The sequence below is a fragment of the Capra hircus genome, chromosome 19 (genome assembly GCF_001704415.2).
Source record: "Capra hircus breed San Clemente chromosome 19, ASM170441v1, whole genome shotgun sequence".
In the NCBI taxonomy this organism is placed as follows: Eukaryota; Metazoa; Chordata; class Mammalia; order Artiodactyla; family Bovidae; genus Capra; species Capra hircus.
Genome location: NC_030826.1, coordinates 37,148,629 through 37,175,794, shown reverse-complemented (window position 1 = coordinate 37,175,794; position 27,166 = coordinate 37,148,629). Strand labels below are relative to the sequence as shown.

The 27,166-nt window shown below is 48.2% G+C and overlaps 1 protein-coding gene across 2 annotated transcripts in view; it reads left to right on the top strand.

Moving 5' to 3' along the window:
* IGF2BP1 (insulin like growth factor 2 mRNA binding protein 1) overlaps positions 1 to 25,286 on the top strand; it is a 40,227-nt gene extending 14,941 nt beyond the window's left edge. Inside the window, exons 3-15 of one of the 2 annotated variants that reach the window (XM_013972119.2) lie at positions 9,233 to 9,281; positions 9,808 to 9,859; positions 14,147 to 14,210; positions 15,352 to 15,633; positions 16,337 to 16,471; positions 17,452 to 17,574; positions 18,289 to 18,424; positions 19,191 to 19,313; positions 19,680 to 19,796; positions 20,606 to 20,680; positions 21,394 to 21,525; positions 21,948 to 22,061; positions 24,736 to 25,286. In XM_013972119.2, the coding sequence (XP_013827573.1) occupies positions 9,233 to 9,281; positions 9,808 to 9,859; positions 14,147 to 14,210; positions 15,352 to 15,633; positions 16,337 to 16,471; positions 17,452 to 17,574; positions 18,289 to 18,424; positions 19,191 to 19,313; positions 19,680 to 19,796; positions 20,606 to 20,680; positions 21,394 to 21,525; positions 21,948 to 22,061; positions 24,736 to 24,828 (1,495 nt within the window). In that variant the 3' untranslated portion in view covers positions 24,829 to 25,286. Of the gene's footprint in view, positions 1 to 9,232; positions 9,282 to 9,807; positions 9,860 to 14,146; positions 14,211 to 15,351; positions 15,634 to 16,336; positions 16,472 to 17,451; positions 17,575 to 18,288; positions 18,425 to 19,190; positions 19,314 to 19,676; positions 19,797 to 20,605; positions 20,681 to 21,393; positions 21,526 to 21,947; positions 22,062 to 24,735 lie in introns of both variants that reach the window. The other variant, XM_005693695.3, reaches the window with a different exon arrangement.

Sequence of the window (27,166 nt, the reverse complement as noted above, 5' to 3'; positions counted from 1 at the left end):
TCTACCAGCAGGGTTGTGCTACTCACAGTGGGCACCTCTCCTGTTTGTCTCCATGCATCCAGTTTAGCGCATGGCTCCTTCACCTCGCACTTCATCTGTTGAGCTCAGGAGGCCATCTCGGGCTCTAGGCAGCCCTCAGGTGAAAGCGCATGGATTCTAGGCAGAGAGAGCACTGTGGAGGCAGGGAGTGGCAATTGGCCCAGGCTGACTTGGAATTTGTCTCGAAAGAGCTACGCTGCTTTAGCTTCTGTTTTGGCTTCCTCTGGCGCTGCCCAGATGGGCAAGGAAAAAAAAAAGTGGGCTCTCTAGTCAAACCATGTATTTCCGAGATGAGTAAATTGAGCAAAAGATTTATTCCTCCTTTGCTTGCTCTCCAACACCAGGTAGCGCCTTCCCAACTGCCTGTCACCTCTGCACTCCTGCCTATCCCAAACCAAGATGAAATTTTGCAAGACAATATTTGGTGACTATACTTTTTCCCTGCTAACAAATCTCTCTGACAATCATCCAGCCGTATTATAGTGTAGTTAGCTCTTCTGCAAGTTAAATCCTGTGCCCAAATTGGAGCCGCATGCAGTAAAAGCCAGTTGGCACGCACTTAGCCATACAGAATATGGGCATTTTTCCTGCTGCTGACATTGGGGCTATACAAGCTTCTGCTGTGTTAACACTTCTTGTCAGAGAGAAAGAACCGAAGTTTGGTGAGATGAGCAGAAACCAGCCTGGGAGGAGAGCTGAGTTCTAGTCCTACCTCAGTTTCCAAGTCTCTTTCCTTTTCCTGTGCCTCAGTTTCTCCTTCTATAAAATGAGACGGACTATTTAGGACTCTGTTAGACCTCAGTGTCTACATCTGATTTCCTCGGTGTTGGAATCTGATTTTCTTCAACTGGAACTTGCTATTGCTGGGTTAATGATGTGTGTGTGTCCTTGGTCATCTGAGAAGCCTAATGAATCCCCGTCTTCTTCCCTGATTCCAGGCGGGCCAGGAGCACTTTAAACACAGTACAAGAGCCTTCCAAAGAGGGGCTATGATTTGTCCCAGAGTTTCTCCCCGGAATTTGCTTCCTGTCCTCAGCATTAGTTCAGGAGCACACGGACGGTGTGTGTGTGCTGCATACCTTTAAAAGACCATGTTTGAGGGACCAGAGATACATTCCAGCGGTGTCCCTGCTGTCCTGTTTCCCCAATACTTTGACCCCTTGGTGGTGGCATCTGCTCTGCCTGGTCCTGCATCTTCCAGCAGGTCTGTGTTTTCCTTTCCAGCCCCTACCCTGCCCGTCAACCCACCCGGCTGCCTGCCTGTCTGGCTGCCCTACCTCTGGATCAGCCTGGCACAGAGCCCTGGGCTTTGCGCCAGCTTCTCCTCCCCTCCCCAGCCCCGCCCCCTTTCTCAGCTACTGCCATGCTTGGAGCGTGCCAGGTCCGCCCCCTTCAGAAGCTTTCCTCCACAATTATTTTTTTCTCCACCTCTCCACTCTACAGGGATAAGGAGGCAGGGTGGGGAGGAAGGACTAGGTCAATGGTGATCTTATGGGAAGGGCAGAGGTTGGCACATTAGGACATCTTTTATGTGTGATTTTTCAGTTGGGCAAAGCAACTGGGATGGGAGCCAGCTTTGGGAGAGGGGGTCGGTGCCTCTTCTCTGGTGTCAGCTGCATGGGACTCTCTTGTTGAGGAGTTGACAGTATCACTTCTGAAGGGTTACTGTGCCCAGCCCACCTCCTCAACGCAGTTAACCTTGTCTGTTCCCTTCTTCCATCCCTAACCAAGCTAGGGTGTCCTGCTGGACTGTAAACTGAAAGCAGGAGGCTTGCCTAGCTTCCTCATCACTCCATGCTCTGTACTGCAGCACAGTGCCTCGCACAGTCCAATAGAAATGTGAGGCAAGGCACACATCTAAGTGTAAATTTTCTAATAGCCACATTGAGGAAAAAGTGGAAAAAAATTAAATTTATTTTTGGCTGTGCTGGGTCTTCGTTGCTTTTCGAGGGCTTTCTCATTTCTGTTTCTTCTCTTGTGCATAACATGGCCTCACTAGTTGTGGTTCCCGGGCTTAGTTGCTCTGAGGCATGAGGAATCTTCCTGGACAGGGATCGAACTCATGTCCCCTGCATTGGCAGGTGGATTCTTAACCACCGGACCACCAGGGAAGTTCAAAAAAAGTGAAAGTAATGTAGAAGGTTAACTCAACAAATTATTTTTTTAATTTATTCAGAGATTATTGTCAGCATGCAATCTGTATAAACTTACTTTTACTACTTTATTATTATTAATTTTGGGGGATACTACCTTCCCTGGTGGCTTGGCAGTAAAGAATCCTCCTATAATGCAGCAGACTCAGGTTTGGTCCCTGGGTCAGGAAGATCCCCTGGAGAAGGAAGTGGCAACCCACTCCAGTATTCTTTGCCTGGGAAATCCCATGGACGGAGCAGCCTGCTGGGTTGCAGGTTCAGAAAGAGTCGGACATAACTGAATAACTGATCATGATGAGCATGAAGTCTTAGGAACCCAATGTGTATTTTATTTTACTGTTAGAGCCTGTTCCAATTCATATGATAAATTTTCATTGGACGCATTTTATCTGTATTTAGAGTTCATAAAATTTAGAGACGAAAAAGTTAAATTATATGAAACCTTTAGTTTAAAGAAAAAATTCAGTCGCTGATTTGAAGTGCTCAGTAGCCACACGTGACTAGACTAATGGCTACTGCAGTGTGGATAACACAGGTTCAGTGCCTAGCAGGTGCCAAGAAAGTCTGGAATGAATGACTCCAGCAGCTGGACACCAGAGACCTTAAGAAAGTGGTAATGACCTTGACTGCTGATTAGAATGAAAAGAACATGGTATCATTGCAAGTTTGAAAAATCTTAATTAGTTGCTCACTCTTTTAAAATGGCCAAGTAATAACCCCAACCCCATCACCAGGCAAGCTTAGTTTTCTAATTGCCTTGGGCTGTTTCTTCCCACATTTTCGAGGAGATGCCTGGAGGCTGGAGTGAATTTGGGTATCACTGGGGATGAAGTTAGTGTGGATGTGTGAGTGAGTGTCTTAACTTTGGGCTATGGATGGATTCCAAAGCTTTCATTAACCCATGAAATCTTTAAATTGTGTGCAGAATGTTTGCATCTTTCTGGTGAAGAGTGTTCTTACCTTTTATCATATTTCCTAATGAGAATCTCCAGAGGAAAAATTGGTTCACAACCACTTCTGTAGACCATTAAGACACAGAAAATCACTCTAATTAAAAAGGTGTAGGAACTTTTAAAATTAGTGGTCCAGTGGTTAGAACTGCATGCTCCCAATGCAGAGTGGCCTGGGTTTGATCCCTGATCAGGGAACTAAGATCCCGCATTCCACAGCAAAGATGCCACAGTGAAGATCCTGCATGCCACAACTAAATAAATATTTGTAAAAAAAAAAGGAAAGTGTATCACTATAGGTGGACAGGGTTGATCTCTATCTGGGAATACAAGATCCAGTAAAATGGGCTAATCCTAATCCTTTGTTTCTGTGATGTGAGAAACTGAAGTCTGTAGAGTTGGAGGCCTGATTTGCTCAAGAGCATGCAGCCTGCTAGTCAGAACCGTGACCTGGGGGAGAGGTGGAGATGAGGGTCTAATCTGGAGAATCTGACTTAATCCTAGTTCTCTGGAGAGATGAAAGCCTTAATTTGATTCTGATAGGGGGCTCTGGGGGTTGGGGCCCCAAGCCTGAACAGTTTTCCAAAACCTGCTGTTGCCTCTCTCCACAACTGGCTTGCTCCACCTTGATGTAAAGGGAGTCTTCCCACTAGAGCAAGATGAGGTCGCTAGCATAATTGAAGGTCGCATCCTACCCTCTGGACATGGGGGTGGAAGGAGGGAGGAGGTGGTTTGTCTGCAGGGGTTAGAAAAAGAACACTTCTAGGGCAGGCAGTTTTTAGCGGTCCTCCCGAAGACCTAAAGACCTCCCAGGGTGTGTTCTGTCCAGGTGTGTGTTCTGTCGTCTGGGGAGGCCCCCTTCTGAAAGGGGGCCTGTGCGTCTGCTTGTCTCTCCACTGGACCTCAGACCCATCCTCCCTGCCCCCATGAGGCTCCTCACCAGGGCCTGGATTCTTGCTAACGAAAATAATAAAAATAAAATAAGAAAAAACTTCATTGGCTTAGACTCATTAATTTTGAATCTGTGATGACATTAAAATTGGGTGAGCTAGAATTATCTTTTTAAAAAAAGTTTTTGTTATGGAAAAAAAATTTTTGAAAAGTAGAAAGGATAATTAAATAATTCCCCCATGTACCCATCACCAAAAATTACCAAATCATATTTGATCTGTATTAATTTTACCCCTGGTTACTTTAAACCTAGACATGACATTTTATCTGTAACTGTTTCAGTATGTATTTCTAAAAATCAGCATTTGATCTTTTTGGCCATGCCTTGAGGCTTGTGGGATCTTAGCTCCCCTGCCAGGGATTGAGCTCTTCACCTCTGATGGTGAGAGCTGCTCAGAGTCCTAACTGCTGCTGTGAGTGCCTCTGCGCTCAGTCTCTCAGGGGTGTCTGACTCTTTGCCACCCCATAGGCTGTAGCGCCAGGCTCCCCTGTCCATGGGATTTTCCAGGCAAGAATACTGGAGTGGGTTGCTATTTCCTACTCCAGGGGATCTTCCCAACCCAGGGATCGAACCCGTGTCTCTTGCATCTCCTGCATTGGCAGATGGAATCTTTACCACTTTGCCACCTGGAAACCCTCTAACCACTGGAGGGTTAGAATCTTGATTTTTTAAAAAATGGTACAAATGAACCTATATACAAAACAAATAGACTCACAGATATCAAAAACAAACATACGGTTACCAAAGCCTGTTCTAATATTATCAAATACCTAGTCAATGTTCAAAACCCATGAATCCCTTTTCAACTAACTATGGAAATATATGTCTTGAGAAGTTATAGGTGAGGTGTTTTGACTTCCTGGAGAGCAGTACCCACTCAGTACGTCTGCTCTTCACTCTGATGGTTGAACTCTATGAGTGTTTTAAATTTGTCCTCAAGCCAAACCTTTCCTGTATTTTGGCAAAGACTTTTGTTTCCTTTCTGTCATCAAAAAGGCAGCACAAGGGGACAAGCCTGGAAGAGCCTGGAACCAGACAGCCTCTGTGTTTCAGACTCTGACTCTGGGTATCTGACTTGGCAGATACCCAAGCCCTCAGTCTCAGGGCCTCAGTCTGTAAAGTGGAGTTGCAGTTACCATGGGCATGGATAGTGGGAGGCTTCTTGGAGGTGTAGAATCTGCACCTGGCGTCTGGTAAGCACTCCTGACATGTTAGTGTCTTCCTTAATGAACTGTTTTCCTTCCCATTCAAGGTCAATGACATGTCTCTCAAAAAGTAAAAAGGACCAGAGGTCCCTGCCCCGGGGAGCTTCCAGTCATACTTTCAGGTGTCCAGCTCCTGTTCTTCCTGAATCTCTTGTTTTCCTATTTATCTCCTTAGCTGTTGCTCAGATGCTCTCTCGCTCTGGTCTCTCCTGGAATCTCCCCTGGGCTCAAAGGAGGTCACTTGGTCCCTGTGGCCCTCGTGTCCCCTGCTTGCCCCCAACCACATCAGAAGGGAGCGTCCCCTATGATTGCTCTGTGTCTGGGGAGCTGCCCCAGGGCCTGCTGGTTAGGGCAGGCAGAGGGGGTCAGAAGCCTCAGGGTGTTGGCATCCAGGGAAATAATTTGACTTGTGCAACCATTGCCTTCATTGCCAGGGGCTGGAGGCTTTACTCTTTCCCTTGACGAGTTTATCAGCTCCAGGATGGGTGGTGGCTCCTGAACCTCTGGGAGTTCTCTTGCTTTTCCGAACAGTAGGTATTGGCATGTAGGGTCCTGCTCAGTGTGCAGTGCCCTGTGTGCCTGTAGTGCAGAGGCTCCACTCTAATCTAGTGGAGACCTGTCCATCAGTCGAGTGCTGGATTGGGACCCTTTGGTTGTCACAGGAGGTGGAGGTGTGGGCTGTGGTATTTCCCGCTATTTCCCCATCAGTGCAGAAGCCTAACCATTTTACAGTCACAGGTAGCCACTCCTTGTCAGACGTGTAGCCTCTTCCCATGCCAGTGTCCTGGGGACTGACCGGAATTGGGACTGGGACCATGACTTAGCAGGCCTCCTGCCTGTTCTAAGTCCTCACAAAAGCCCTATCAGTTTTCCACAGGAGGAAACTAAAGTACCGAGTAAAGAAGTCAGGGATTCTTAACTTCCATCCTGACCCTCTAAGCCCTCAGCACCCTGCCCTGGCCCAGCTTGTACTGGGCAACCGGAAATGCCTGTAGGGTGAATGAGTTAGCCATGGGTTCCTGGAAGGGACTTGAGTACTGGGTCCAGTTCTCAACATGGCCCCATGTGCCTTGGGCCTGAAAGAAATTAGGTAGCACCATACTTAATACATGAAGGCAATGGCACCCTACTCCAGTACTCTTGCCTGGAAAATCCCATGGATGGAGGAGCCTGGAAGGCTTCAGTCCATGGGGTCACTAAGTCGGACATGACTGAGCGAGTTCACTTTCACTTTTCACTTTCATGCATTGGAGAAGGAAATGGCAGCCCACTCCAGTGTTATTGCCTGGAGAATCCCAGGGACGGGGGAGCCTGGTTGGCTGCCGTCTATGGGGTCACACAGAGTCGGACACGACTGAAGCGACTTAACAATAGCAATACTTAATACAAACCAGGCCAAGGGCTTAAAAGACAAAAGCTCGTGGTCTCTGTGTTTTTGTCAGGGTTTGCCTTGCTGGCCAGGTTTGGAGGCCTGAAGTGGCCTTGTGTGGGTTCCCAGGATTGGGTGTGTTTGCCCTGGAGAGGTGGGTGAGCCATGCCTTTTGGGGGTGGGGGAGGGCTGCAGGATGTCTTTTCTTTCATTGGTTGGGTGTCCCTGCCCTCCTACCCCCTCCTTCTCCTGGAACATTCCAGACATTCCAGACTGCCATTGCTTTCAGGATATGGATTAACATCCCAAACTGAGATTTGATTTCACCTCCCCATCCCCTCCCAACTCTTCCCTACCCTAAAAGAAAGCCCCTAAAAGAGGGAGTTTGAAATAAGAAGAGGATATATATATTTTTTGAAGAGGGTATTTTTGACCCTTGACCTGAAATTATAGTAAGGGACCATCCTGAAAGAGTGCTCTTCAAACTAAACTTCCGCAGGGGGTTGCTTTAAGCCCTTACTGGTTTGAACTCCAGGCTGTCAGCTGCCCATCCCCTTGTGGTCCTTCCAGAAGCATTTGCTTGAGAGAGGTCCTCACTCACCTTGGTGACCCCTGTCACTAGCATTAAGGTAGATCAGTGTTCTCAGTCTTCTATTGGTGTAAATCAATCGCCAAGTTTGACTTTCCTCCCGCGAGAGCTCCTGTGTTTTCTTTGCCCATTTCATCACAAAATGAGTTGTTTATGGGAAATCCCATATAGCATGTGATGCAGATACCGTGAAGCTCACTCTTGGCCATGAATTGGATCCCGAGAAGCTGGCGAGGTGTGGGACCCGAGGCCCTGGAATGGGGCTTGTTTCTGATGCTTGTTCTTTTGTCCTGCTATGATCTATCCTCCTTAGATCAGGTTCACGAACCAAACCAAAGTAAAGAACCATTATGCCACATTTCCCTTAAGTTGTTTCAACCCCAGAAGAGATTTCGTTAGTGTATTTCATTGATAAAGACTCTTCTACCCCCAAAACTGCAGAGCTAGAAGGGGTCTTAAAGACCCTTCTGTTTCCGTTCTACATCTAAAGAAAGACTTGGTCACGGGTGAAATGAGTGAGCTGGCCGAGGGCAGAGAGCCAAGATCAAAACATTTACAGTTAAGAGTTTAGCATCCCTTCCCTTGCCCTCATGTGTGTGTAGGGTTTTGTTTTTTATATTTTCTTGTCCACGCCACGTGGCATGTGGGATCTTAGTTCCCCTACCAGGGATGGAACCCATGCCCCTTGCATTGGAAGCGTGGAGTCTGGACCACCAAGGAAGTCTCACTCTCATGTGTTTTGAGCCTGATTTCCCCCTAACTTGGCAAGAACTGACTTGGCCCTGTTGCATGTCAGCCAGGAACACGGGGCCTAAAGCTTGAGTGGCTTAGTCAGGACAGCCAGTCGGGGGCAGTTGAAGGGCTGGAACTGGACTTTCTTGCTTCCTGCTCTCATTTTTCCCTCGTGCCACTGGAATTTCGTTGGACCATGTCCCGAAACTGTAATCAAGGATACACAAAGACAAGTGACAGTTGACCAATGCAGATCAAGTCAATTGAAATGTTTTAAGCCCAGGGATTAGGGCATTGATTTGGGTGGTGAGCAATTAATTGCCCTGGGAATCAACCTCGAACCTGAAAGCCTTCCTCAGGGAAAATTACATTTTTAAGAGGGGTTTGAAAGATGGGAAGGAGGAACTATAATAAACTGGGAGGAGGGAAGGGGGTGGTCACGATGCTGGATTGTGTGTGTTAATCACTCCACCTTAGTATCCACACGTGTGTCTATTATTACATTTTAAGTACGATGCTTACTCGAAACCCTTTGCTAAGCTCTTGATAATATTATCTAACATCACTTTATACCTCCCTGTGTATAGGTATTATCCCTGTTTTACAAAGGAGAAAACTGAGCCTCGAGTTAAATAACCTTTTAAAGATCAGTGCTAAGTGAAGCGCAAGTTTAAATCTGTATCAAAGAAAGAGCTTAGCTACTGCCAACTATCCTGCTGCAATTTGTTTGCATATATGTTTCCCCTAATAAACTGTGAGCAGCTTGAGGCCAGGCACTTTGTTTTGTTTATCAGTTGTGTCCTCAGCATGTAGAACAAAGTCATCCAGCATGGAGTAGACCCCGATTTAAAAAGGTATCAGGTGAATGATTCATACAATAATTCACATAGCTAGCTCTGTATTCCTAGAGGCTGAAACCCGGTGGATGGTAACGGATGGTTACTGAGTAAGATATAACTAGTGAGGAACCTAAGAGAGATGAACAAAGCAGGTATGACTGGGGGGAATTAGTTATCCTAGCGCTTAGGGCACCTGGTTTTGGCTTTCCTAGCTGTGGGCGCACTGTATTTCGCTCTCTAAAGAGGCCAGATTTCCATTCCCAAAGGTTATCATCCTTAGACTCTTAAGGCTTTGGTGTTGAGTAGAAGGTAGGAAGAGAGACTGGAACGAGGAGTAAAACCTACAAGGTCACAGGCCCCTAAAGTATCCAGAGCTGTCACTGATGTTTTCTCTCTAATTTCAGGAGTCGAAAAATACAGATCCGAAATATTCCACCCCAGCTTCGATGGGAAGTAAGTGATTAGGGGAAACTGTTAGTGGGCTCATGGAGACTGGGAGGGAAGTCTTGGTTAGCCTGAGGTGGCAGAGATGACTGGGAGGTGTCCTGGGGGCTTGGTTCTAGGCCAGAGATTCTGAGGGAGGGGGTGGCGGGGTGGACAGTTGGATTGCATCCTCAGCCTAAGACTTCCAGCATGAGTTCTTGGGCATTCCCTCTGGTGAGAGGCATCAGGGAGGTGGGAGGGGTATTCCTGAACCCCAAGCTTAGAGATGACAGAGGACCGGCTGGAGACCCAGGTGCTACAGGTCTGCTTCCCAAAAGGACCTTAAGTTCCTTTTTGAGCTCAAGTACATTCTGTGAAGAAATTCTGATGGATTACCACCAGCATTAGTACCTGAGAAAGGGCAAACCAAGCAGGTAACATGTTCAGTCCCCACCAAAGGCTTTCCCAGTGCTTTGGGGTGAGGGGTGTGCCCAGTGGTGACTTGGTGAGTTCCTGGGGTACTCAGGTTAGCCGTACTCCCTTCCCCTGCTCTCAGGTACTGGACAGCTTGCTGGCTCAGTATGGTACAGTGGAGAACTGCGAGCAAGGTAAGAGTGGATAGAGGCGGCGGTAGTGGGGTAGGGGTAGATGGCTGTTGGAGGAGTTGTGGGGGGCGGAAGGGCGGAAATCTGCTCTGCTTCCTTTTCTGGTGCCACATCTCTCTGGAACACCAAACAAAGACAGCCAGAGGGTACCGTGGAGGGAGGTAGAGTGGAGTGTCCCAGCGCTGGCTCTGCTACTTCTCTGGAACTGGTTTCTCCTCTGGTTAATAAGAGAATCAGCAAAATCACTCATTCCCAGCATGGAGTCTGCGTGAGCCAGCCAAGGTAGAAACAGGTTCCCCAGATTTTAGAAATAGGTTAAGAATGGAAGCTGTGCACTAAGTAGATCTGTAGCCCTTTCATTTTAAAAGCTTCATGACTCTTGGTTTTTGTCTGAAATAATCAACAGGTTGTCTTTTTTGGGTGGGGGTGGGCGGAAAGGATAGAAACTGATTGTCAGCTACATGTCTTTGGTTAATTAAAAAAAAAAAAAAGGCAGAAAACTTTTGCACATACTGATGGGCAGGCAAAATGTTTCTCAAGTCTGGGCCCACGGGAACTTCCCTGCTGGTCCAGTGGCTAAGACTCCGTCTCCCAATGCAGGGGGCTTGGGTTTGATCCCTAGTCAGGGAACTAGATCCCACATACCACAGCTAAGACCTGGTGCAGCCAGAAAAAAACCAGTAGGCCCCCAGTTCAGTTCAGTCACTCAGTCATGTCCGACTCTTTGCGACCCCATGAACTGCAGCACGCCAGGCTTCCCTGTCTATCACCAACTCCTGGAGTTTATCCAGACTCATGTCCATTGAGTTCGTGATGCCATCCAACCATCTCATCCTCTGTCATCCCCTTCTCTTCCTGCCTTCAATCTTTCCCAACATCAAGGTCTTTTCAAATGAGTCAGCTCTTTGCAGCAGGTGGCCAAAATATTGGAGTTTCAGCTTCAATATCAGTCCTTCCAATGAACACCCAGGACTGATTACCTTTAGGATAGACTGGTTGGATCTCCTTGCAGAAGGAGAAATAATAAAAGGGAATTCTAGATCATAAAACATTTGCTATGATTTTTGAAGTTTCTCCAAAAACTTCTTAAGTTCTTCTCAAATTGCTTAGGATTATAAATTATTTTCAGAGGATATGAGCTAAAGTAAAATTTGGAGGACTTCCCTGGTGGTCCAGTGGTTAGGAGTCCACCTGCCAATGCAGGGAATGTGGGTTTCATCTGGTCTGGGAAGAGGGAAGATTCCACATGCCATGGGGCATGGTGCAACAAAGCCCCGGGTGCCACAACTCCTGAAGCTGGCTGTCTAGAGCCCTTGAGCTGCAGCTGCTGAAGCCCTTGCGCCTCTGGCCCACGCTCTGCAGCAAGAGGAGCCAGAGCAATGAGAAGCCCGCCTACTGTAATGGAGAGTAGTCCCTGCTTGATGCAACTAGAAAAAAGCCCATGTGCAGCAGTGAAGACCCAGCTCAGCCAAAAGCAAATGAGTTAATGAATGAAAATTTGAAGTGATCTGGGCTGGACATAAAGTAGAGCTTGGTCGTTAGGCAGACAAAATGGTTTGAGTTTGCAGATCTTTAAGAAACCTAGACAAGACAAAATATTCATCTCCAAATTCTTAAGGGCCAAGCTGTAAATCAAACACTCGCCTGCACAAAGATCTGAGGTGCTGAATCAGTGGAACAGGTTTTCTTCTGCTCTGACCCTGGAGCTTGCTTTTACTGTAAGCACCAGGGCATAACTGGAAGCACTGATAGCCATTGCTCAGTCCTTGATATCCATTGTCCAGGCCTGCTTACATCTTAGACTGATGACTCAGTTACTCCTGGACAGACAGCAGTGGCTTGGGAGCACGTTGGAGAGCTTCACGAGGGGTGCCCGGCAGGGGTCACTGCTAGTTCAAAGGCTCACCAGAGAACCATAACACACCTAATCTGGGGGCGATGCCTGCTCCCTGGAAAAAACAGAATGGGAAGTGTTTGCTTTTGTAACAATAAACTCTTCATCTGCTCAAATGCAGCTTACTAAGCAATGCCCTTTCTGTCCACCCTACGTGAAATTATACCCCTAACCACCACTTCTTTTCCCTGGTTTATATTTCTCCATAGCACTCAACCCCTTCTACTTTTTTTCAGGGAGAACATGAATTTTTTTTTTTTTTCTTGAAGTATTGTTGATTATAATATATTAGTTTCAATTACATACCATAGTGATTCAGCATTTTTTAAGATTATACTCAATTGAATGTCATTACAAGATAATGTCTATAACTCCCTGTGCTGTGCAATATATTTTTGTCCTTTGACTGTTTCGTTTACTTATTTATTTATTGGCTTGTGGGATCTTAGTTCCCTGACCAGAGATCCAACCTTGGCAGTGAAAGCGCTGGGTCCCAACCTCAGGATTGCCAGAGAGTTCCTATCATTTTACTTCATACATAGTAGTTTGTATCTGTCAGTCCATACCCCCATACCCTTGATGCCCCCCTCCTTTTTAGTAATCACTAGTTTCTCTTCTGTATCTGTGTTTCTGTTTTGCACGTATATTCATCTGTATTTTTTAGATTTCTCATGGGTGATATCACACAGTATTTGTCTTTCTTTGACATTTCACTAAGCGTAATATGCTCTTGGTCCATCCACATCTCTGAAAATGGCAAGATTTAATACTTTTTTTATGGTTGAGTAATAGTTCATTATCATACCATCTTTTCACCATCTTTGCTTATTATGTTTTTTGCTTTCTCTTCTTACTAGTATGTTTAAGCTCCATGAGAGCAGAGGTTTTGTTTGTTTGATTCACTCCTGTACTTCCACTTAACTGGTAGAAGATTCTTGCACAATCTTCCTCTCCATTGAGATGGGAGAGCTCTACTGACAGGCCAGAGGGGCTGAGAGTGGTCTGCACTGCAGTTTTGTGGTGATAAGTGGCTTTGGTATTGTAGGGGAAGGGGTGGGTTTTGTTGTTGTTGTTGTTCTTCAAGTCCCCCACTCCAGGGCTGGGCAGTCTCAGTTCAGTTCAGTTGCTCAGTTGAGTCCGACTCTTTGCGACCCTGTAGCCTGAAGCATGCCAGGCTTCCCTGTCCATCACCAACTCCCAGAGCTTGCTCAAACTCATGTCCATTGAGTCAGTAATGCCATCCAACCATCTCATCCTCTATCGTCCCCTTCTCCTCCTGCCTTCAGTCTTTCCCAGCATCAGGGTCTTTTCCAGTGAGTCAGTTCTGTATATCAGGTGGGCCAAGTATTGGAGCTTCAGCTTCAGCATCAGTCCTTCCAATGACTATTTAGAACTGATTTCCTTTAGGATGGACTGGTTGGATCTCCTTGCAGTCCAAGGGATTCTCAAGAGTCTTCTCCAACACCACAGTTCAAAAGCATCAGTTCTTCGGTGCTTAGCTTTCTTTATGGTCCACCTCTCACATCCATACATGACTCCTGGAAAAACCATAGCTCTGACTAGATGGACCTTTATTAGCAAAGTAAGGTCTCTGCTTTTTAATATGCTACCTAGGTTGGTCATAGCTTTTTTCCCAAGGAGCAAGCATCTTTGAATTTCATGGCTGCAGTCACCATCTGCAGTGATTTTTGAGCCTAAGAAAGAGCCCTGCTTTCTTGAGCAGGTCTAGGGGACCCGAAATCACAAGACAGTGATACATAAAGCAGAGGTTAATTTTATTAATTCAAAATGGGGGAAGAGTATGTGGCCAGATCACATGGAACTCTTAACATCCAACCCAAGTCCATTCCCAAATCCTGCCCCCTGGACTCCATGGCAGCCACTCTTGTCAACTTATTCAGCTAGGTGATGATACACTTACATCTGATCAATGAATACTTGAGGGTACTCTAAAATGGATTTAGGTGTTTTCTCAAATCTCTTCAGGGATGTCCTTACAGACCTTTTCTTTGTCTGATTTCAGTGTGTGATTTTTAACTAGTATAAATTTCTTTCTAAGAATAAATTTATTTCCAGATCGGGGTATATGTGTATGTGTGTGCGCTCTGCCGCATAACTGCTGATATGTTGACTGCACATCGTGTGTATGCCTGCTCTCTTGAGGCCTGGCAGGGAAATCTAAGGAAGGCATATTAAAGTTAAAGGAAAATGATAAGCTAATTTGAATTTTCCAGGAGTCGTGATGAAAGGGGCTTGTAGGGGAAATGCTCTGCTTTGTCACTGAAGTATTTCCTTCTTGAGTGCATGGCCCTCAAAGATGAGCCTTTTAAGAATGTCTTTGGTGCCATCTCCAGGACTCACTGCTCTAACCCTGATCTCTGTTTTTGCTCCCCCAGTGAACACGGAGAGTGAGACGGCAGTAGTCAATGTCACCTATTCCAACCGGGAACAGACCAGGCAGTGAGTGGACCCTAAAGTGGGATAGGGAGGGTCTTTGTGGTTGTTGGGAGCCAGGTGCCCCTGCTTTGACAAGGATAGGGTGTGTGTGGGCACCAGTCCCCTCCTAACCTCTCATTTTGTTGCAACCAGTGCCAGACTCTTGTCTTTTGGTGTAGGAATCTCAAAGGTTCAGAAACCTCCCTGGGATTGATAGGATAAACTTTGAACGGAGAGACCCAAAGACTTCCCCAGAGAAAGTGGGAAATCCTTTTTAGAAGATGCTGGCTTTTGATAGATCTCTGGTTGCAGAACCATAGGGTCCTTTGCTGTGTTGATGGTGCCATCTAGTGGTGATGAGGAGGAACTGAGACCTAAAAGATTTGTGATGTGGCAGAAGCAGACATTTTATTAATATCATCTCCGGAATCACCTTGAGTCCCATCACATCCACAATTTCTGGCTCTCTAGCCATTTGGTTTTGTCACCCTGCCCCACCCCATTGGTACTGATAGACTTCATTTATAGGCCTTTTGCCACATTTTGCTATTGATGGCTTTCTCGTTCCTTCAACGTGTTGCCTCTATCCCATTTGTTTCCTCCAACCTAGTTTAAAACTGTACCACTTTCTCAGACCTTCAGTTTTCTTTCAGGTGTCCGCTGGGCTGAGAATTTTCTGGAGGTCCCTGTGGCCAATCTATGGGCCTTAACTTGGCTTTAAGTCCACACTTGCTTGCGTCTTACTGCATATTGTTGCTTTGTTAACATTTCTAACCAGCGTCAGCCCAGGGAATGGATGGCGCATGGCCTCTCCCTTCAGTGTTCACTAGTCTTGGTTTGTGGACATTCCAGATAGATTCAAACTTCTGCAAGCCACTCTGTTTCCACTTCTTCTGTTTCCATGGAGTTTACTTGGAAACTTGAAATTAACAAGCCGATCCCCAAATTCAATGGAAATAGCTTATTTTGCTATGCTACCTTATTTGATGTCCTATTTAGACTGGAGGTGTCTCTAAGGTGGAGGTGGGAGTGTGGGCAGGTGGTCATCTCCCTTTCTTCTGGAATATTCCATGTTGTAACCCAGCTGAGTGCTTTATTACCTGGAGAGCATTTGGTGTGATTGGCATGGATTGGAGTGACCAGTAGATTTTCTGTCTGTCCTCAGAGCCATCTTGAAGCTGAACGGCCACCAGCTAGAGAACCATGCCTTGAAGGTCTCTTACATTCCTGATGAGCAGATCACACAGGGTCCTGAGAATGGGCGCCGAGGAGGCTTTGGCTCTCGGGGTCAGCCCCGCCAGGGCTCCCCTGTGGCAGCTGGGGCCCCAGCCAAACAGCAGCAAGTGGACATCCCCCTGCGGCTCCTGGTGCCCACACAGTATGTGGGCGCCATCATTGGCAAGGAGGGCGCCACCATCCGCAATATCACAAAACAGACCCAGTCCAAGTGAGTCTTGGCTGCAGGGGATGTAGAGGTGGGGCCAGGAGGCGAGGCCCCTCCTGGAAACGCATGGAGGGGTTTCAACTCGACTTTACCTCTTAGGAAATGTTGGGAGATAGAATAAGCCTGGGATGTGCCATTTGGTGGCAGTGGCTGGGCCACACACTGTAGTTGTAAGAAGGGTTTCTTGGTAGAACTTCTCATGGAGCAAAACTAATCTTGGGAAGAAAGCCCCTCCTTAGTGCTCTGTGACCTCAACACTGATTATCAGTGGCAGCAGGACAGGCCAGTCAGGGACCTCAGTGAGAGGGCGTGGTTCTGACCTGTCTCCCATTGCACATAGCCACCGCTCTTCTCTAAGCTTTATAGCCGATCTGTGGAACAGAACAGGTCATTTTGTGTTCTGATTCATAATGCACCCTTTTATTATTTGCTTTTGATTTGACACAGTGTACCTTCCCTTTATAGTTGTTTCAAGGGGAAAACGCAGCTTCAGAGCTGAGGGCTGTTGATCCCCAGCCCTGGATTCCCATGAAAGATGCCATCGTTCTCGGCTGCCGCCTCCTGACTGAGACAGAATCCATAGCAACAGGCTGCCCTTTCCTTGCCTGTCTCAGTTCCACACTTGGCCTTGTTCCAGGAAGAGCAGGCCTGTAGTTTGTTTTGAGGAGCTTCACCAGGGACAGCTAACCATCCATGTGCTTGTTAGGATCGACGTACACAGGAAGGAGAATGCAGGTGCTGCCGAGAAGGCCATCAGTGTCCACTCGACCCCTGAGGGCTGCTCTTCTGCTTGTAAGATGATCCTGGAGATTATGCACAAGGAGGCCAAGGACACCAAAACGTAAGGCGTTAGCGTCTCTGGGCACTGCCACCTCCTCAACTCGTAACACAGACAAACAGGGGACACAGAAATTGTACAGCAGGGTAAAAGCTGAAGAACGAATCCTCCTCCTTGTAAATAAGGGCCTGTGTATCCTAGCAGTGCTGTGCCCTCGTAGGCATGCGCACATGTATGTATATGTGTGTGCATGTTTAGCACAAATAGGATCATCGTGAACAGACTGTTGTACAGTCTGTTTTTTCCATTGCTGTGCATCAGTACGTAGGCTCACCTTGTTCTTTATTAGCTGCATAGAACTCTGTGAAAGAAAGTTGCACAGTTGTGTCCGACTCTTGGCAGTCCCATGGACTGTAGCCCGCCAGGCTCCTCTGTTCTTGGGATTCTCCAGGCAAGAATACTGGAGTGGGTTGCCATTCCTTTCTCTAAGGACTCTTCCCGACCCTGGGATTGAAGCCAGATCCTCCTGCATCGCAGGTGGATTCTTTACCAACTGAGCCACTAACCCAAAGGTACATAGAATTCTGTGAAAGTGAAAGTTGCTCAGTCATGCCCAACTGTCTGTGACCCCGTGGACTGTACAGTCCGTGGAATTCTCTAGGCCAGAATACTGGAGTGGGTAGCCTTTCCCTTCTCCAGTGGATCTTCCTGACCTAGGAATCGAACTGGGGTCTCCTGCATTGCAGGTGGATTCTTTACCAGCTGAGCTAAATTGTATAGTATGCCCATTTGAGAGTATACACTTGGATGAGTTTTTAATACTAGTATATTTACAAAAACCATCACCACAGTTAAGACGAGGAACATACCCATCACCCATAGTGACCGTGTGCCTTTGCCATCTGTTCCTACTTCCCATTTCTCTTCCACTGATCGTCATGGTTCTGTTTGAAAACACGATTTGGTTCTGATGTTTGTCTCGGAAACCCTCATCTGCAGCGGCCTACCATCTAAGGAGCTTTTGTCCCTCACCTCTTCCCAAGGGCTGACGAGGTTCCCCTGAAGATCCTGGCCCATAATAACTTTGTGGGGCGACTCATTGGCAAGGAAGGGCGCAACCTGAAGAAGGTGGAGCAGGACACGGAGACAAAAATCACCATTTCCTCGTAAGGCACTTTCCTCTCCCTCTGCGAGTGGGATGCCTGGGCCCCCACGGTGGCATATTTCATTATCCATCCTTAACACCTGCCCCCTAAGTCGGATACAGTTTCTGCTTATCGAAGAATAGTTAAAGCAGCAATGAAGAGCATTTTTCTGTAAGGGCCGGAGTCCTTCCATCACCGCTGTGGTTAGGGTGCTGCCTCTTCAGTCCTCGGCTGCCGCATGCTGCCTCTTTTGCTCTGCATCTGGGGGAGAGAGCCTGCAGCCAGGGGCCAGGACGGGGGGTCTCCCGGCACACCGCCAGGCCACAGGGAGAGGACGGACCCAGATCCTTTCCTGAGGCTTGAGCAGGTGCTCCGTGTGGTGGCCTGCTTCTCAGGAGGAATCCGTTAGCCCCTCTGTGGACACTGTGTCTCTTGACTGTGTCAAGAGACTTACCTGTGGGCAGATTACCTGCTCTGCTTCAGAAGGGCTCAGAAAATGGATTGTTGGCGCCACTGGGGAATTTCCAGCCAGGAGCCCCCTCCTTGCTTAGTCTGTGCCCAGTGTCCTCACCTCCCTGTAGGGAAACCTTGCTCAAAGCCAGAGACAGTTATTCATATTTGCCCCAAACTAAACAGCCTGTGGAAATGGCGTGGGGGAGCTGTCCTCAGCCAGGCTCTTTTCCTGGTCCGGGCTTGTCAGTTGGAAGCTTGACGCTGCTCTGCTCCCTGCCTCAGGCTGCAGGATCTCACCCTCTATAACCCTGAGAGGACCATCACTGTGAAGGGCGCCATCGAGAACTGCTGCAGGGCCGAGCAGGAGATCATGAAGAAAGTGCGGGAAGCCTATGAGAATGACGTGGCTGCCATGAGCGTGAGTGTCGGAGGCCTCTGAGCCGGAGCCACAGCAGAAGTGGGTCTCCAAATGGGTGGGCGTTCACATGCTGCGGTCCTGGGAACGTTGACTTTGCTTTTGGACCTCAAGATTGATCAGTCCTTTTAATAGGGGTTCTTCATTTGATTCCTGGGTGCAAGTGGGGATCCAGTCTTGGGCTTGGAGGTCTGTGGTTCCCCTGTAAGCTTCGTGTTTATGTGCACTTTAGTGGGGGAGAGGGTTCCTAGTTTTCATCTGGTTTTTAAGGGTGAGTGAGGATGTGGGTCACATGACCAAAAATGTGAGTCCTAGAAGTCAGAGTGGAGAAGAAAGTGGCAGCCCACTCCAGTGTTCTTGCCTGGAGAATCCCAGGGATGGGGGAGCCTGGTGGGCTGCTATCTCGGGGGTCGCACAGAGTCGGACACGACTGAGGCGACTTAGCAGCAGCAGCAGCAGAAGTCAGAGACCCGTCTCCCCCACCTGGTCGCGGGCTGTGAGTCCGAGGTCTGCCTCCATCAGAGGGGAGGGACTGCTGGAGCAGAAGGACGTCTGAGGGTCTAAAACAGTGTCCCTTCACCTCTGAGGTGGGAACGCTCGTGTACACGTGAGTGTTGTGAATACCAGAGGGGCAGGCAGGTTTGGGGCAAAAGCATGCCGTTCTCCTGTTTTGGCCCATTCACCCTCCTGTTCAGCCAGCACCATGTACAAGAGCTACCAGGCCCCATCCGAATGAGCCAACTCTTTCTCTTCGCCTTCTTTTCCCCAGCTGCAGTCACATCTCATCCCTGGACTGAACTTGGCAGCTGTGGGTCTTTTTCCAGCCTCCTCCAGTGCAGTCCCACCACCTCCCAGCAGCGTCACTGGAGCTGCACCTTACAGCTCCTTTATGGTAGGTGCAGGGGACCCTGGGCTGTCCGTGAGCTCACTTAGGGCCCAACTCCTTGTGGGAGCCTGATACTTGGTAATTTACAGGGAGCGGGAAGGGCTCCCAGCCACTAGCGCTAGCTGTCCGGAGCATCAGCCCTGTGGACAGCAGCCTCGGATGCTGGGAGCACTCTTCGTCTTCATCTGGTCCAGCTGCTTTTGTTTGTCCCTGTGGGGCCTTGGGAGAGCTGCAGAGCAGGTCGCCCAGGCTGGTGTCTGGATGCTGCACCCCTTTTCTTCCTTGACAGTGCAGGGCAGGGCCATGGAGGGGCTTCCGGGCTGTGCGCCTTGATTCGAGCTGCATTAATGACATGTCCTGTCTTGGCAGCAGGCTCCAGAGCAGGAGATGGTCCAGGTGTTCATTCCCGCCCAGGCGGTGGGCGCCATCATCGGCAAGAAGGGGCAGCACATTAAACAGCTCTCCCGCTTCGCCAGCGCCTCCATCAAGGTGACCAGCTCTGTTCTCTTCTGGTTCCCGGGGTGGCGGGGGGGGGGGCGGCGCTCTGCTCCCATCCCCCTCTCCTTTGGTTCTCAGACACCCCATCTGCCTAGCGTTAGGGCTCTTTCCTGTGGGCTCCCAGTTCCTTTTGCTTTCGACTTCACTTTCAGACTAAGGGAGGAAGTGGTATCGTAGCACAGGAGAGCTTCAGTTCAGGCAAGACTGACTGGGTTCAATCCCAGTTTTTGAGCTATAGTACCTGAGCCTTCATTTCCCCGTCAGTATAGTAGTGATGAGAATAATCTGAGATGATGCAGCCAAAGCCCCCAGCTCAGTGCTTGGTGCACAGTGGTTGCTTGGTAAATTTTAGCTGTTTCCACCTTCCCTGGTCAGGGAGAACCTGTCACAGTGAACAAATACTTTGTTAAATTTCACAAGTCTAAAGCCATTGGTTTTAGTGGTCTGCAAGGTTTTGGTCAGATGGAGTGTATGTTCTCTGGTGAATAAGGGCTCCCAGAGATTGTCTAGGAGATCAGTCCGTTCCCCTCTACTGCCCCCATCACCAGTGGTCCCTCTTGGCAGGACTCAACTGAACCCCTCTGGGCAGTGAGCAGGGAGGTCCTACTTAGAAAACGTCAAGAAACAAATGCGCTTGTGCCCTCGTAAGAGTTTTGACACAGGCGCAATAGCCGTGGGTCCGGGGTGTTTGTTCTTCACTCTCTAGGCCATCAGAAGTGGGAAGTCGAAGCAGGGTGTTGGTAGGGTTCTGGAGGAAGAGGCGATAGAGCGCTTATCTGTGACCACTGTTTGCTTTGTAGATTGCTCCTCCTGAAACTCCAGACTCCAAAGTTCGTATGGTCATCATCACTGGACCCCCAGAAGCCCAATTCAAGGTTCTGATCTTTATTGTTTTTTCGAGTAGGACCCACCCAGGGGAATCAAGTTTGCGTGGGAGTGCAAATCTGCATCAGATTTTAAGCTTCCCTGTAAATTCGGGGCTGCACAGCTGCTTTCAGACTGACATCCAACTTGCATTCTTTTGCCTTCCCTCTCTGCTTCCTGAGAGTGGATAGGCACACAGAAAAAAAGGCCCTCTCCTTGCCCTCTGCTGTAATGATTAAGGAAGGCTCTTCTCTCCTTTATGTCCTTGCTGCGTTCCTAGGTTCTCGGACTTCTGACAGACAGCCAAAGAGCTAAGAAAGTCACTTGCTCTGATCTAGGGAGGGATGGAGAATGGGGACAGCCCTAGGCTGTGTACAGTGACCAGCAGCCTGCCACTGAGTGACTCCTCCACTTGCCACTCAGGGCTTGACTTGCCATTCACTGCTTGTCCGAGTCCAAGCAAGCCTCCCAGACCCCTTAGGTCTGGTTTGTGGTTTAGGTACTGTATTCGTCTGGGGAGTTACATATTCATATTCAGTTACTTTGCCCAGGCCTCCCAGTGTTACAAGTGAGCAGAAGGAGTGTTGACAGGTCAGTGCTGTGGACCTTTCACGCCACCTGTCCTAGGCGGTGATCTGCCCCTCGCGAGGGAGTGGGGCGTGGGGAGCTTCGTTCTGTCATGTATACGTGTATTGCCAACATAACAGTGACCTCCTTTTCTCAGGCTCAGGGAAGAATTTATGGAAAACTCAAGGAGGAGAACTTCTTTGGTCCCAAGGAAGAAGTAAAGCTGGAGACCCATATCCGGGTACCAGCGTCAGCAGCCGGCCGGGTCATTGGCAAAGGTGGCAAGACGGTGAGCCATGAGGGTCAGGTTGGAAGCTCTGGATGTTAGTCCCTGAGCCTGACAGCTCTGCCCTGGCCCCCACTTCCCCACGCTGAGTGACCTCTGAGTGTGAGTCACTTCTTTGTGTCTGACTCTTTGCAACATGGACTGTAGCCTGTCGGGCTCCTCTGTCCATGAGATTCTCCAGGCAAGCATGCTGGCGTGGGCGGCCATCCCCTTCTCCAGGGGCTCTTCCAGGTCTGCTCAGCCTTAGTTCTTGCACTTTGCCCCTTTACTTGATTCTGCTCTCCAAGCTCAGCTCCTGAATCCTCCAGTTTCTACCAGCTAGTGACTAAACTTCTTGCCCCTTCCTCCACTGCCATCCACGTTTGACACTGTCAGCACTCAAGCGCCTCTCTGACCTGTCCTCCTGCCCCCACCCCTGCCCCCAGGTGAACGAGCTGCAAAATTTGACAGCAGCTGAAGTGGTGGTGCCAAGAGACCAGACCCCTGATGAGAACGACCAGGTCATCGTCAAGATCATTGGGCATTTCTATGCCAGCCAGGTACATGTGGCACTCCCCCCATCACAGGAGGGTGGCAGGAACTTGGGGATCAGAGGAGCGGGACTCTGCCTGCCTCTGGCCTGGGTCACTCTTCTCTTCCAGGTGTAGGGTGTGATGTGTAGATGTCTTATTCCCTCTTAAGACTGTAGGAACAGTGATTTGACTATTTTCGTAGGTATGTTATGTACAGTAACTATTAATGTTACATGTCGTATGTTATATGTTGATAGTCTTTGCTGTCGTCTAACCACGTGGTCCTTCTCTTTTGCACTGGAGAAGAGAAATGGGTCTTAGCGCTGCCCAGTCTGGTTTGTGGGGTGACACCATGGGTTGCCCTTTTCCAGGGCATTTCCTTCACCTTTCCCAGAACCACTGCTCCATCCTTGCTTCCAGTTCTTCCAGCTTCCTGGTCTCGTCCTGGCACTCACCATCCATTTCTGTGCTGCTTCCAGTGAGCCCGTCAGCAGTGCCCAGCATTGTGACTGACCCCAGAGTCTAGAAAGGAGGCAGATATCAGATTCACATTACAGGATGACTGAAACTAGTGGGGTTTTCCTAAAACCCCCGATTGTTGGAGCTAGAAGGCTGTGAAGGCTGTTGGATGCCACCCCTTTCATTCCCAGAGGATAAGCTTGTTAACAGCAGGTTTGTGGCCCACCTGAGGCTGCTCATGAAATCAAGGGCCAAACAGGAACCCAGACCCCAGTGTGGTGTGGTAACTTTCTCTGACAGTCCTGTGGGAGCCATTAATAGAAACCTATATTCAGGTCAGGAAGCAACAGTTAGAACTGGACGTGTCACAACAGACTGGTTGCAAATAGGAAAAGGAGTACGTCAAGGCTGTCTGTTGTCACCCTGCTTATTTAACTTATATGCAGAGTACATCATGAGAAACACTGGGCTGGAAGAAGCACAAGCTGAAATCAAGATTGCTGGGAGAAATATCAATAACCTCAGATATGCAGATGACACCACCCTTGTTGCAGAAAGTGAAGAGGAACTAAAAAGCCTCTTGATGAAAGTGAGAGAGGAAAGTGAAAAAGTTGGCTTAAAGCTCAACATTCAGAAAACAAAGATTATGGCATCTGGTCCCATCACTTCATGGGAAGTAGATGAGGAAACAGTGGAAACAGTGTCAGACTTTTTTTGGGGGGGGGGCTCCAAAATCACTGCAGATGGTGATTGCAGCCATGAAATTAAAAGACGCTTGCTCCTTGGAAGGAAAGTTATGACCAACCTAGATAGTATATTGAAAAGCAGAGATACTACTTTGCCAACAAAGGTCCGTCTAGTCAAGGCTGTGGTTTTTCCAGTGGTCCTGTATGGATGTGAGAGTTGGACTGTGAAGAAAGCTGAGCGCCAAAGAATTGATGCTTTTGAACTGTAGTATTGGAGAAGACTCTGGAGAGTCCCTTGGACTGCAAGGAGATCCAACCAGTCCATCCTAAAAGAGATCAGTCCTGGGTGTTCATTGGAAGGACTGATGCTAAAGCTGAAACTCCAGTACTTTGGCCACCTGATGCGAAGAGCTGACTCATTGGAAAGACCCTGATGCTGGGAGGGATTGAGGGCAGGAGGAGAAGGGGATGACCAAGGATGAGATGGCTGGATGGCATCACTGACTCGATGGAAATGAGTCTTAGTGAACTCCGGGAGTTGGTGATGGACAGGGAGGCCTGGTGTGCTGCGACTCATGGGGTCGCAAAGATTCGGACATGACTGAGCGACTGGACTGAACTGAATAGCCACTGAAACTGTCTTAAGATTTGTGGGTGCTCCTGCTACCCCAAGCACCATTCTATGTGGTCTTTGTTAACTCATGTCATCCTCATAACAACCTCATGGTACAAGTGAAGAACATGAGGTTAAGAGAGGAAATGATGTATTCAGGGATGCAGAGGAGCCAGGATGTATTAAATACTGAAGGCGGGTAGTTTTTGTTGGTTAGAATGAGAACTAAATGAAAAAGTTTATAAAACCATTATGCACAGTGCTGCCAGGAGGCATTAACATATAAAAATATCGACTTCACGTTTGTTCTCCAACGTAGACCAACTTTTCTCTCTTACCAAGAAAATCAGTCACTCAGCTTATGGAAAGCGGACATTCTGATATTTTTCTGTCAAGTGAATCACAGTTGGCAGTTGGTTTCGCTCACCAAACTTTTGTTCATAGGGGAGATATTTTTAAGAAGGAAAGAGTTAAAGATACTGGTCCTTTGTCTTCTCCACTTTCACGGTGGAGCTTACTTCACTACCTTTTGGTTATTCCATTTCATCCCCTTTCCCGGGATATTTATGTGCATAGTGGAGTTGTGATTGGTGACAAGGCCTCCTGATTTTTGACCTTCTGACAACACATACCCCTGGAAACTTAGGGAGTTCCCCCTTGAGTTCAGAAATGTGGGTCAGCTTGGTCATGTTTTAAATTCTGATGAATGACTTTATACTGCTTTTCTCCTCCATTCCCCTGTATGAATCCAGTGGGTGCTCAGGGTCTACTCAGAGGCAAAGAAACTTTCTGTCACTCCAACCCTCAGCCTTCTCTTACCTTTCTTCTAAGTCCCATGTGATCTATTTGTTGCCGGGATCCAGACCCTGGTGGCCTCCTCTCCCCAGTAGGGCTGTCTCTCCCCACCTTTGAAGATCCTCACTCTCACGTGTTCTCTCTGCAGATGGCTCAGCGGAAGATACGAGACATCTTGGCCCAAGTCAAACAGCTGCACCAAAAGGGACAGAGTAACCAGGCCCAGGCCCGGAGGAAGTGACCAGCGCCTTCACGTCGACCCCCATCGTGTCGGCTGAAGGACAACAGGCCGAAATCGAGAGCATGATCTCCCCCGCAGGCCTGAGAATGAGCGGGAATCAGGGACACTTGGGCCGGGGTGTAGATCAGGTTTGCCCACGTGCTTGAGAAAGTTGTTCCAGTGAGGAACCCTGATCTCTCAGCCCCAAACACCCAACCAATTGGCCCAACACTGCCCACCCCTGAGGGTGTCACCTTGGAAATTCTAGCTCAGGGTGCTTTTAAACGTGGATTGTTTTAAGTTCTCCAGGTCCCATCGAGAGGGTTGGTCAGACCCCAGTGGGAAGAGAAATAAAATTTCCTTCAGGTTTTTAAAACATGCAGAGGGGTGTTTTAATCAATCTCAAAGGATGATTTACTTCTTGACCCTAAAGCCCTTCCAGCCTTCTCCTCCTTGGTTTATTGATTAAAATACCTCTATTCTCGTGCCCTGACATAACCTCTTCCTGTATTCACACTGGTTAGCTCATCTTTCTGCTACTGGCAAAAGTGGGAACCAATGCATTGCTTTGTGTATATCATTGACTCGAAGGGAGAAGACACATCGGCATCTGTAGATTAATTCCAATCCCTTCCTAACCAACCTATAGGAACAGCGAGTAATAAAAAATGGGAGAGACAGATGATTAAAATATATAGTAATCCACGTTTAAAAGGAGTGCCCTTGTGGCTGATGGATTCCAGATCACCACCTTGAGAAACTGGTGCAGTTCAAATTGCCCGCACGGTCGGGGCTTCCCCACCAAGATTCCCGCCCTGTTCATGTCCCTCTAACCATGAAAGTCCCACGTCATGTCCAGGAGCGCATGGCTGGTACTGACTGCTCAGCGGGACAGGGGCTGACCACTGTACTGTCCCTGATTCCTGCCATTCTCAGGCAGATTTTATATTTTTTTAAAGTCTATTTTAATGATTGGATACGAGCACTGGGAAGGGGACCCTCACTCCCCTTGATAAAGTCTCAGTTCCATGGAGGACTTGAGTGGCCCCAAAGGCTGCCACTGTGCCCTCACCCCGGCCTGTGTGCTCTCATAAGGGCTGGTTCCCAGAAGCGGGGGTTGTGGGGCACTCCCCCACCACGGCACTGTTCCCTTGGTGGTGGTGGGATGTGCAACCCGACCCTGAGCTCCTGAAAAAGCTGAAGTCCATCATTTGGCATCTGTTATGAATATTCAGTAAATCGGAGAGTATTTGCTTCTGTGTTTATCCTAGAGGCATATTTAACTGATGGTTTCTGCCTCCACGAGTCATTGGCGTAATGTTATGTGTGCCTAAAAGAAACAAAATTCAAAATACCAGCAGCATTATGCACAAAAGGGTAAACAAGCTTAATTTATTAATTTTTTCCAGGCTCAGTAAGGTCCCATTTTAAGTTCAGCCCTCGTGGAAGACAGCAGGCATCAGTTAAATGAGGTTTGGCCTCCCCTCCTCATGTGCTGATCGTCAGTGCATATTAGCCAGGTGGTGCACTTTAGCTGCCTTGGACAATGCTATCCAGTGTGCTGGGAAGGGAGGAAGGCCTCTGCGTGTGGAAGAGCCCATGCTCGGGACTCCCCTCCTTGCAACATTGCAACAACAGTAACAACCAGACAACCGTGACATGTGGGCGGAGTCAGTCAGGTAATGCTGTGCGCAAAGTAAACTACCTCAAGGTATGAAGTTACCTCAGCAATTACTTTCCTTTTTGTTCCCCCCACCTCTTTTTTTTTTTAATCTTTTTTTTCTTTGCGGCTTGCTGATATTTTATATAAAAAAGAAAAGCAAAGCAAAAGAGAAGCTGATAGTCTTGAATATTTTATTTTTTTAATGAAAAGAAAAAAATGAGAAAGTTATGTTTCATAATTTCTTACAACATGAGCCAGTGTAACTCTTTAGGAAGTCTCTATGGAGAACAGGCCCTGTGGGAAAGGCAGCCGGCGCTGCCCCTTGGAGGGAGGCCGGGCCCAGAGGGAAGGCCCGAATGTGAGAGAGCCCAGGGCCAGGCTCTGATCGCTAAGCCACCCACCTCTCCCAGGAAAATCTTGCCTGATGAGATTGACAGGCCCAGCAGAGCTGTGGCCCCAAGGGCGAAGCAACAGCCTCCAACAGCTGGCCTGTGGTCTCCCCTCCCCCCTTTGGTTAAAGGGCACCCCGGTTGTTTTTTCCCACCAGTGGTGCTGTTGAGATATTTTAAAGTATTGCCTCCGTTTTATCGAGGAGAGAAATAATAACTAAAAAACATACCCTTAAAAAAATGTATACTTCTCTAAAAATATGGGAGCCAAGATTCCATTGGTGGACGAGACAAAGCCACCCTCTCA